The 12,026-nt window shown below is 42.2% G+C and overlaps 1 protein-coding gene across 1 annotated transcript in view; it reads right to left on the minus strand.

Annotated features, from left to right (window-relative positions):
- The window catches only part of DNAH5 (dynein axonemal heavy chain 5), a 265,487-nt gene that overhangs the window by 208,048 nt on the left and 45,413 nt on the right, over positions 1-12,026 (minus strand). The window contains exons 16-18 of the mRNA XM_040262501.1: positions 9,974-10,145; positions 7,185-7,330; positions 426-591 (exon numbers count right to left, since the gene is read on the minus strand). Coding sequence (XP_040118435.1) covers positions 426-591; positions 7,185-7,330; positions 9,974-10,145 — 484 coding nt within the window. The remainder of the gene's footprint in view (positions 1-425; positions 592-7,184; positions 7,331-9,973; positions 10,146-12,026) is intronic.

Here is a 12,026-nt window from a genome sequence, read left to right on the forward strand (position 1 = left end):
CACCAACAACCACAAACCCTTGGGAAGCAGCGTCCCTTCTCTGCCTCTCGCTGTCTTCATCTGTTCCACAAACCACTTGCTCTGTCTGGTGTAGACATACTCCAGTGGGAATTCCAACCCATAATCCATCCTACTTTACTGATAAAGTGAAAAAAAAAAACACACACTTACACCTAAATGCAAAGAGAGCTAACAAGGACCAGCGTGAAGTACACATTTATAGAGCTGAACAAAAAGTAATGGAAATTAATGACACGCCATCATTCAACTGTGCCCCGAATCCTAATTTCAGATTTATTAATGTCCTTATAAAACTGGGAGGGTCTTATTAGAGTGTGAAATTCACTGCGAAGTAGAAAATTAAATTTTGGTTTCCAGGCATGTCCTAGAAAAACAAGACCCTTCCATTACCCCCTCTCTCTTACCTGAACTTTCATTTTTCCAATCATCACTATTCACATTGAATACTTTCTCTCTTTCTTCCTTAGATGGAACTTCCACATCCAGCAACATATTTATTAGCTCATTGACCGCTTCCTCCACTAAAGAGCTTTTAAAGTGTAGTATCTGAGCACCATTTACACAAAGGTCCTATCAAAAAAATAGCATCATGTCATATTTGTTTATCTAGCTATTGATAGCACATCAGTAATGGTAGCAACACGACAGGTCCAGCCTCCAGATGAGATTTTGGCCTCCAACAATGTTTGGCCATACCTCTCACACTAACCCAGGCCAGGCATCCTGTAAAGGACTGTATTAAAGATGAGAGAACCAACTGGTGAATAGATGGACCACAATTACTCTAACTTCTCCAGCAGTGGAGGAAATAAGTCCAAAAGCCATGAAGAGCCTCTCTTCCCACGAAGCTTCTTCTATTTCATATAAATCTGCTCTAGTCAGGCTCCCTTCCCTCTTCACCTTTGCCAACAATCCATCATCAACCCGTAACTAACTTTAAGTATTCCACTCCCCTCCAACTAGATTATACATTTCTCAAGAGTGTAATAAATACAAATGAATATACTGGGGCACTTTAATCGAGACAAATAGACAGACAAGGAGATTATATAGTCAGTGACTTACCACCTAGTTGAAAAAACAAGCCCATGAAGCAACAGACTGTGAGTGGGTCATGGTCTCCAGCTTCAACCCACCATGGTTCACCTTGAGATGCTCTAATGTCCTCGTGGACCCTCCACTCTATTAGCCTCCGGGTTCATTTTCCTCCTCATCAGCCATGACATTCACCCTTAAACCCTCTGACTCTGCACACCCTCCCCTAATGATGATGTCTCACATCAATCATTCTTTTGCCAACAGCCTTTACTCCATCAACCCCTCAGCCTTCCAGGGCCCTACGCAGGAGAAGTCCAACCCAAATGATCAGACAATCTACGATCTCTACTTGCACACACAGGTCATGGTAAGGCAGGTGGTTGGCACTGGGAATTCATGGCCCCCAAACTCAGTCCAGCTCCTAATGCTACCCAGGAATCATTCTATGTGACTCCAGTCACATTCCCTATCAGGCCCCAGAACAACTGTGTTCTCAAATCCTTGTCCCCTCAAATCCTTGCACCATCCTCCCCGTGACCTAGCCCTGACCCCATGCCCTCATCCAGAAGACTAACCAGCATCCATCATCAACTCTCTTTCCTCCTTTTTCAGGAATACAATGTTTATCCTTCTAGTTAAGAACACGAGGGACTTTCCTGGTGGTTGAGTGGTCAAGAATCTACCTGCCAATGCAGGGGACACAGGTTCGATCTCTGGTTCAGGAAGATCCCACTTGCCACAGGGCAACTAAGCCCACGTGCCACTCTACTGAAGCCCGGGCACCTAGAGCCCATGTGAGGCAACAAGGAAAGCCACCGCAATGAGAAGTCCATGCACCACATGAAGACCCAGAGCAGTCAAAAATAAATAATAAGTAAATTAAATAAAGTTTTAAAAAATAAACACCACAAGTAGCTGCTTTAAAAAAAAAAAAAAATCCCACAATCTAACCACACTCGCCTGCTTCCCCGGGACTATACTTACCAACCATTCCCTTTTTCCTTCTCTTCTTGATCTCCTCCACCCCCAGCATATGAACATAATCAACGAACTTCAACTCAATGCCTTTCTACCATAAGAATAAGCCTCAGGACCTTTGCACTTCCCATTCCTGCTGCCTGGAATGCTTTTCCCCAGAGATAGTCACATGGCTTTCTCCCTCACTTCCTGTGTTCAGATGTAATTACAGAGGTCGTCCCTGACCATCGACATAAAATCACTACCCCCTTTTCTCCACTATCCTCTTAATTTTTCTCCACTGTACTTGGCATGTTGTTTGCTCACTGGCTTTTTTTGTTTGCTTGTTTTTCTACATCCTCCATTTGAAAGCGAGCATTGCAATGGCAGAGATTTCACTTGTTTTGTTCACTGTCTTATTCCCAAGCAGCGTTTCACACAGAAGCTCCATAAAAAAATTATTGAAGGAAAAAATGAATTATAAAAAGTAAATGAATTCAAGAGAAAGCATTCTTTTATAATGGTAATCATTCACTTTGGTAATCAAAATGCAAATTAAAATTAGGCTCTATGATTTTGCTACTTAAGGTAAAATTAATAATTTATAATTACTTGTAATACATTTATTGTTGGATTTTATTATAATAAATGCATTGCTCTACTATACCTTATTCTAACAAAAATTTTATTATAATTTACAGTAATTATAATAAAGCAGTGTTTGTTGGAAGACAGTGAAACTGGTACTACTACATTGCTGATGGCATTTTAAGTTGATATCATCAGTTTGAAAAGCAATTTAGCTACAAATATTAACAGCTATTAAATGAAGACACATTTTTTTTGGAGGAGGAAATACTCCTAACGGGGAATAAAAAGCATGAAACATAAATATATTCATTGTAGCTCTTGGCAAAACAGCAAAAGTAGAAATCATTTAATCATTTAACTATCCAACAATAACAAAGTAAGTAAATTAGGATACATCAACTGAATAGAATATTCTGAAGGCATCCTTAAAATGGTGGCCATGTAGCAACATGAGAAATATTTGCTGAAGAAAAAGTAAGTGGGAGGAAAAAACACACACACGCACCATTACAAATCTGCAGTCTGTACAGTAAGGATCACAAATGTAAATAGGCAATATACCAAGTTATCACAATGGCAGTGTAATGGGTAAAAATGCTACTTTTCCCATCTTTTTTAATATTTTAGGATGGAATGGCTACCCACTCCAATATTCTTGGGACTTCCTTGGTGGCTCAGACAGTAAAGAATCTGCTTGCAATGTAGGAAATCTGGGTTCAGTCCCTGGGTTGGGAAGATTCCTTGGAGGAGGGCATGGCAACTCACTCCAGTATTCTTGCCTGGAGAATCCCCATGGACAGAGGAACCTATCAGGCTACAGTCCATGGAGTTGTAAAGAGTCAGACATGACTGAGCATTTAAGCACAGCACAGCAATGTGGGAGTTCCAGGTTTGATCCCTGGGTCAGGAAGATCCCCTGGAGAAGGGAATGGCAACCCACTCCAGTATTCTTGCCTGGAGAATCCCCTAGGACAGAGGAACATAGCAGGCTACAGTCCATGGAGTTGCAAAGAGTCAGACATGAATGAGTGACTAACACTCTCCCTCACTTCTAAAATTTGCTTTTAAATTTAATTGTTTTAAAATTTTATAAAATAATCCTAAGAACCAGTCAGTCAGTCAGTTCACTCGCTCAGTCGTGTCCGACTCTTTGTGACCCCATGAACTGCAGCATGCCAGGCCTCCCTGTCCATCACCAACTCCCAGAGTTCACCCAAACCCATGTCCATTGAGTCGGTGATGCCATCCAACCATCTCATCCTCTGTTGTCCCCTTCTCCTCCTGCCCTCAATCTTTCCCAACATCAGGGTCTTTTCAAATGAGTCAGCTCTTCGTATCAGGTGGCCAAAGTATTGGACTTTCAGCTTCAACATCAGTCCTTTCAATGAACACCCAGGACTGATCTCCTTTAGGATGGGCTGGTTGGATCTCCTTGCAGTCCAAGGGACTCTCAAGAGTCTTCTCCAACACCACAGTTCAAAACCATCAATTCTTTGGTGCTCAGCTTTCTTTATAGTCCAACTCTCACATCCATACATGACCACTGGAAAAACCATAGCCTTGACTAGACGGACCTTTATTGGCAAAGTGATGTCTTTGCTTTTTAATATGCTGTCTGAGTTGGTCATAACTTTCCTTCCAAAGAGTAAGTGTCCTTTAATTTCATGGCTGCAATCACTATCCACAGTGATTTTGGAGCCCAGAAAAATAAAGCCAGCCACTGTGTCCACTGTTTCCCCATCTATTTGCCATGAAGTGATGGGACCAGATGCCATGATCTTAGTTTTCTGAATGTTGAGCTTTAAGCCAACTTTTTCACTCTTCTCTTTCACTTTCATTAAGAGGCTCTTTAGTTCTTCTTCACTTTCTACCATAAGCATGGTGTCATCTGCATATCTGAGGTTATTGATATTTCTCCCAGCAATCTTGATTCCAGCTTGTGCTTCCTCCAGCCCAGTGTTTCTCATGATGTACTCTGCATATAAGTTCAATAAGCAGGGTGACAATATACAGCTTTGATGTACTCCTTTTCCTATTTGGAACCATTCACGGACATGTTGTTCCATGTCCAGTTCAAACTGTTGCTTCCTGACCTTCATACAGGTTTCTCAAGAGGCAGGTCAGGTGGTCTGGTATGCCCATCTCTTTCAGAATTTTCCACAGTTTATTGTGATCCACACAGTCAAAGGCTTTGGCATAGTCAATAAAGCAGAAATAGATGTTTTTTTTCTTTCGAATTATCTTGCTTTTTCAATGATCCAGTGGATGTCAGCGATTAGATCTCTGGTTCCTCTGCCTTTTCTAAAACCAGCTTGAACATCTGGAAGTTCACAGTTCACGTATTGCTGAAGCCTGGCTTGGAGAATTTTGAGCATTACTTTACTAGTATGTGAGATGAGTGCAATTGTGCAGTGGGGTAATATTAAAAACCATGGAGCCCAATAATTTCTCAGAGTGGGAGTACATCAAATGAGCAAGAGGGAAGAGGCACAGTTTGGGGTCTACACACAGACAGTGAGTCTAAGAGAAGGATGATGGAGAAATTCTAAAATGTGAACATTTAATTTTGACTATATACAAATTTAATATAAACTGAAGATGACTATATATGCAGAAAAAGGTTAACACGGCAGGCCTGAGATTGTTCTGCTAATGAGGTGGATCTCTGGCTGGTGTCTGGGAGCCTGGATTTTAGGAACGTTCCTACAGGCTATAAAGAGTGCCTCTCTGTGCTCAGACTATCTGGGCAAACAGTGTGGTTTATTTTGCCAACCAGCTTTCCATCTGGGTGTCTGAAATTTTGGTGCATGCTAGGCAGAGAGCACCTGTGTGATGAAAAGGGAAAGTGAAAGTCGCTTAGTCATGTCCAACTCTTTGCAACCCCATGGACTATACAGTCCATGGAATTCTCCAGGCCACTATACTGGAGTGGGTAGTGATTCCTTTCTCCAGGGGATCTTCCCAACCCAGGGACTGAACCCAGGTCTCCTGCATTGCAGGCAGATTCTTTACCAGCTGAGCCAAAAGGGAAGCCCACCTCTGTGATGAGACCAAGTCAACCTTGGGCATGAAGTCTCTTAATGGGCTTTACTGGGCAGATATTGCACGCTCGTGACTGCGTTTCTTTTGCTGGGGGTCAGTGGGTAGTGGGGGGGTGGGAGCAGGGAGGGCAGGGAGAGACAGTGAGCTCTTTGTGGCCCCTCATGAGAGGGAGAAAGAACAAGGAAGCCCATGCGTGCATTCCTCCAAACTCTGCCTGTCTTTTCCCTTATATTCCAACTGTGTATCCTTTACTGTGTGTGCACTCTGTTGCTCAGTCGCATCTGACTTTTTGTGACCCCATGGACTGTAGCCCACCAGGCTTCTCTGTTCATGGAATTTCCCAGGCAAGAATACTGGAGTGGGTTGCCACTTCCTTCTCCAGGGGATATTCCCAACCCAGGGCCTGAACCCACGTCTCCTGCACTGTGGGAAGATACTTTACCACTGAGCCATCTGAGAAGCCTGTGTATCCTTATTATATCACTATAATAAGTCTTAGTCTTTATTGCTACTAGATTGAGTTCCACGAGTCCTTCCAGTGGGGATGGTCTTCTGGACTTCTGACATACCATATTAAAGTCACCACTGAGAGTTTTTATAATCAGGATGCCCAGTGGAAATGTTGTAAATGATGCTAAAGTGACTTTCCCAAAGGGGCACTTCGTGGAACACTGTTCCCAGGATCCTAATTGTGGCACAGGGAAGAAAGTGTCCCCCTTGCAAATATTTGAGAAATAATGGATTAAAGAGAGTTAACTAGACCCTTTCCCAGGAGACCATCTGAAGGTCTTTATTCTAAAACATTAATGTGAACAGAACCTGGCGGGGAAAGGAGAGCACAGTGTTGTCCTCAGGCCAACTGAACACAGACCTAGTCTTTTCCAGGTTCTCCAGCAATGGATCCAGAACCATGTACCACAGAATACCAGTTTGGGTAATGCTGCTCTACAGAAATGTCTAAAGAAGAAATCTATCCAGAAGCTGTTTCAAGCAACTATTTTATTAATGAACCCTAGCTATAAGCTAGAACTAGAAGCTCTTCAACAAAATAGTTCTAAGGTGGCTCAGAGAGTAAATAATCTCCCTGCAATGTGGGAGACTTGGGTTCGATCCCTGAGTTGGGAAGATCCCCTGGAGAAGGAAATAGCAACCCATTCCTATATTCTTGCCTGGAGAATCCCATGGACAGAGGAGCCTGGCTGACTATGGTACAAGCGGTCACAAAGAATAGGACACGACTGAGTGGCTAACACTTCAAAAACTATGGGAAAATGAGAAATGTATTCCGTGGCAATTTCTCTCTTACTGATCTGAAAAGAAATGATTTGTTCTTCATGTCTACCTGACCCCTTGGGTACATTCCTCTTCATTTTCAAATTATTGTTGGAAGGCTCCTCGTTTAAAGAACATCCATCACAGACCAGTCATGGGAAGAGAAAAAAAAAAAAAATGCAATTGATGCTTCCCAAAATGCCCTTTATAGAAAAATGAATCACAAAATAAAGTTTAAATAAAAGCATCAATCTTCTAATAACCTTTGTCATCTGGAGAAACTCTTCGCAGGTAAGTGGCTCTTCCCCGGGGAGCTGACAAAGAGGAGTGCTGCTCATCTCTTCCAGGATGGCATCAATGCGGAACTCGACCAAATCATTGACCCTGTCGAGCAGCAACTCCAGGTCCCCTGTGGAGAAAAATAAGAGTGGATAAAAGAAATTAAGCATTTTGTTGTTGTTTTTTTAAAAAAGAAATGTGATTATATTTCAGTAGTAAATTCAGGATTAAAATTGCTCCACAGAGCTGTTGCAGGAGACATGAGACCCAGGTTCATTCCCCGGGTCGGGAAGATCCGCTGGAGAGCATGGCAACCCACTCCAGTATTCTTGCCTGGAGAATCCCATGAACAGAGAAGCCTGGTGGGCTATGGTCCATGGAGTCACAAAGATTCTATGAAGTGACTTAGAATGCATGTGTAGAGCTATTTCACACTTAGTTCTCACACTGTTCTTTCTTTAACCAGTTTCCCAGCTTTCTCAGCCTGCCTAACTCTGACTCAACTTGCGGATTCAGCTTGAACCCCTCTCCCCCAGGAGGCTTTCTGTGAATCTGCACATATTCATGTGGCCCCCTTCTCCTATGCTGGCGTTGACCCCTGAACACCCCTCCATCTCAAAGGACCTTCTCCACTCCTGTACTGCTATGGTTGTCTGATCATGCATTTTATATTATTCAGCCTTCAAACTGTAATGAGCCTCATTCATACCCAAAGATCCCCTCACAGGTTGTCTTTGAATCTAGTCCCCAACGCTATGAAGCAAAGCAAAGAGTGTAGGAGAGTTCAACCGTAAGCCCCTCACTTCTCTGCTCCACCTAACCCAGTACCTATCAAATATTCTTGAGTATATTGCACCTAGTAAACAGCTGGACCCTTCTGCATTCTAAGGTATTTGGAAGGTACCGTGGAAACCTACTAATAAAAGACAAGCTCTTGAAAATCTGGGCTATAAATAGATGAGGTGTTACTGCGTCAGCCGCAGAGAGAGGAAGGGAGGGAGGGAGACCGGAGGGAGAATGTAAGGAGCTATCAGAATGGGTATGTAGAAGGGAGGCTCAGAAAAGAGTGATCCAGAAAAGAGGTGATGGGGGCAAAGGGTGGATAAGGGGTTATGGAGGTAAATAAATGGAAAGGGATTGACTGTATAAAACTATAGCACTTATGAATACATACACATATAGGTATCTAGCACAAACCCAACTCAAAGTAATACAAAAGCATAAGAAAGAGCCTAATTTTTCAAGCCCTCTGCAGTCAGTCTGGGGGAAAGACAGAACCATTAGAAGCAACGGAAATGCAGAGCCTTTTGTCTCAGTGTAAAATAACAGGAGGTCACAAGAGGAAGTGGTCTTGCGGTAGAAGACTCCAAGTGGGCTTCTTGGGAATGGGACATATTCTGGGCTATCAAACACATGGAGAACTGACCCATGAAGGGTGAGGACACCACATGGAAGAGGAGAATGACCATTTCTAGTCTTTCTAGAACAATGCCTCCATTGGGCATTAACATGCTTTCCTAGAAGGCAGCCAAGGAACTCTGGGAAATGCAACTTATAGAAGCCCACTTTTGGAGACGCACTAAATACTGGCACATCAGGGCTCTGAAAAGTCCTCCAGAAGAGAAACCTGCTTGACTTTGTTTAATGTGGATTTCCCAGAATTCTCTGAGCCTAGGCTCCTTCTTTGCAACATACTTGTACACATTCTGGGAAATTGTAATTTATGGAATACACCACCTTAAATATATTTTAAAGTGTAGTATATCCCTCTTTAGGAACAAAAATGTTTATTTAAACTTTTCCCATATATCCTGCTGTTCAGCAGTCTGCTCTGTCCAAATCACATCTTTTAAATCAGCATCTCAAAATACACTAACCTGTTAGTATAAAGAACTGAATGACTCTAAAGTTCCTTTACAGTCTAATGCCCAACAATAAGCATAATTTTAAAATGTAGTTAATCTCTGGGGATAAAACTAAATAGTGAATATATATGGTTTCCAGGGCTTCCCTGGTAGCTCAACTGGTAAAGAATCTGTCTGCAGTGCAGGAGACCTGGATTCAATGCCTGGGTTGGGAAAATCCCCTGAAGGAGGGCATAGCAACCCACCCCAGTATTCTTGCCTGGAGAATCCCCACGGACAGAGGAGCCTGGTGGGTTATAGTCCATGGGGTTGCAAAGAGTTGAACACAACTGAGCAACTAAGCACAACACACACACATATGGTTTCCAGGAAATTAATGATTTCGTATATTTGGTAAAATTCCTTCGGTTCAGTTCAGTCATTCAGTCATATCTGAATCTTTGTGACCCTGGGTACTGCAGCAGGCCAGGCCCCCCTGTCCATCACCAACTCCCAGAGTTTACTCAAACTCATGTCTATTGAGTCAGTGATGCCATCCAACCATCTCATCCTCTGTCCCATCTCATCCTCATCTCATCCCTTCTCCTCCTGCCTTCAATCTTTCCCAGCATCAGGGTCTTTTCAAATGAGTCAGTTCTTCACATCAGGTAGCCAAAGTATTGGAGTTTCAGCTTCAGTATCAGTCCTTCCAATGAATATTCAGGACTGATCTCCTTTAGAATGGACTGGCTGGATCTCCTTGCAGTCCAAGGGACTCTCAAGAGTCTTCTCCAAATTCCTTAGGGAACAACTTAAGAACACACTCTCGTTTTATTATGTATATCATAATATCTATAAGAAATTAAACAGTAGAACTCAAAAACTCAGTCTTTAGAATTGAAAAATAATAATCATTTAAACAGACTTACTGATCTTTGCAAAAGCATTTTTCAAGTACATCTCAATGTTCAGTGATGTCCAGGTCAGTGCAGCCAGGCCAGGCTGGAGAGCTTCATCCACTTTCGCCAAATGAGGGACCATCAGTTGCTCTATGATGGGAGGCATTTTTGACTTCACCCTCTGATATTCAGCCAGCATCATCTACAGTGAAACAGGGGTGAAATTATCAAATAAGATCTCACTTTGAATATCTAGTAAGAGCTCATTTTTATCCAAAACAATTACTTTTATTTAGAGTCCGGCTATAGGGCTCCAAAAAGCAGCCAAAACAAAACCAGAGTAGAACAGAGATGAAATTTCTCCATGGATACAAATGCCTCATCCAGTAAAGAACACCTAAGGAGGAGAGGGAAAGAACTGAAAAGTAAGAGTTTTTCACCCCCTATCCAGCCCTGTACGCAGATGTAAGAGTTGAACCAGAAAGAAGATTGGGAGCAGAGAAATGGATGCTTTCGAACTGTGGGTCTAGAGAACACTCATGAGAGTCTTCTTGCTAGGACTGCAAGGAGATCCAATGAGTCAGTCCTTCAGGAAATCAATCCTGAATAGTCATCAGAAGGACTGATGCTGAAGCTGAAGCACCAGTCCTTTGGCCACCTGATGCGAAGAGCAGATTCATTGGAAAAGACCCTGATGCTGGGAAATATTAATGCTGGGAAATATTAATGCTAGGAAAAGGAGAAGGCGGCAGAGGATGAGGTGGTTGGACAGCATCACTGACTCAATGGACGTGAATTTGAGCAGACTCTGGGAGAGAGTGAAAGAGCCTGATGTGCTGCAGTCCACGGGGTCGCAATGAGCTGGACACGACTTGAAGGGATTTAGCATACATGCCCACAATAGTACCTCCAGCCTACCTTTTATGGTTATGTTAATATTAGTAATAATTAATTATAAGAAAACAACCTTAATGCACTTCTTAAATACAACTGTTAAGCTCGTCTTTATAATATGCATGTGAGTGTTACTTTGTCATTACATCAGTGTTTCCCAAAATGCTTACGCTGAAACATTAGCCACAAGAGATTCTGTAAGAAAAATGGTCCCTGGAAGGGTAAGTTTGGAAAACACTGTACACAATACCTCTTCTCTCTGACAGTCACAATTAATATTAATGATTCTGAGAAAACTACACGAAGGAAGTAAAAAGCCCAACAGTCTTTGTGAATTTTAAATTCAACATTTCCCAATGGACAACAATATCCTTTCTTCATTTAATACTTTTCCACAATTTCTGTAATATCTTTTCAATTTCCATGAAAAATCTAAATTTGATGATTCTATTAGCAGCTACTTAACACATTTTCTGAACCATTTATCTACTGCTTACCTTTCTTTCAGAGTTCATCACTTATTCTATCTGCAAGGCAGGTCTTAAATCAGCCTCCAGTAGCCCTTCCACTTCCCACCTTAATTTTTTAACCCCAGGAGGTATTATTCATCCATTTTAAAAATGAAAAACTAAAGCTTAGAAGGGTAAAGTAATTTGCCCAAAGATAGTGCTTCAGATCCCGACTGGCTTCAGAATCTGTATTCCTAACGATTAGTCTATGGTGATTCATCTCTTTCTAGTCTGAGCTGCCTTCCAAGGAATAGGTAAAGACAGACTCTCAGCTACTTCAGCTTCTCAGGCTTCTGTAGAAGCCTACAGACTGTTAAGTATTCAGCACAATAACTCAGCAACACCTGAGATGGTCTCCAAACATGCTAATTGATCTGCTTTTACCAACTACTCAGGTTGAGTGGGAACTTTTAACTCTTTCAAACTCAAGACACAGTAAAAATTACCCATCAGATGATCATTCATTTGGAATTGTCGTTTACAGCTGTGGTGGTTCTAAAACATTATTTGAAAGATAAATAAATAAACTTTTTAATCAAATCAAACATTCTTTGACCCTCCCCCATTCATAGGGTAGGCTCTGTGCTCCCTCTCCTTTGCTCTGCGTGGGCTTACGGAGCCCAACAGAAGACAGCAGAGGTGATGCTATGAGACACATGTCAAAGTGCTCGTTGCTCAGT

Source organism: Oryx dammah, unplaced genomic scaffold (assembly GCF_014754425.2).
Source record: "Oryx dammah isolate SB20612 unplaced genomic scaffold, SCBI_Odam_1.1 HiC_scaffold_20, whole genome shotgun sequence".
Classification (NCBI taxonomy): domain Eukaryota; kingdom Metazoa; phylum Chordata; class Mammalia; order Artiodactyla; family Bovidae; genus Oryx; species Oryx dammah.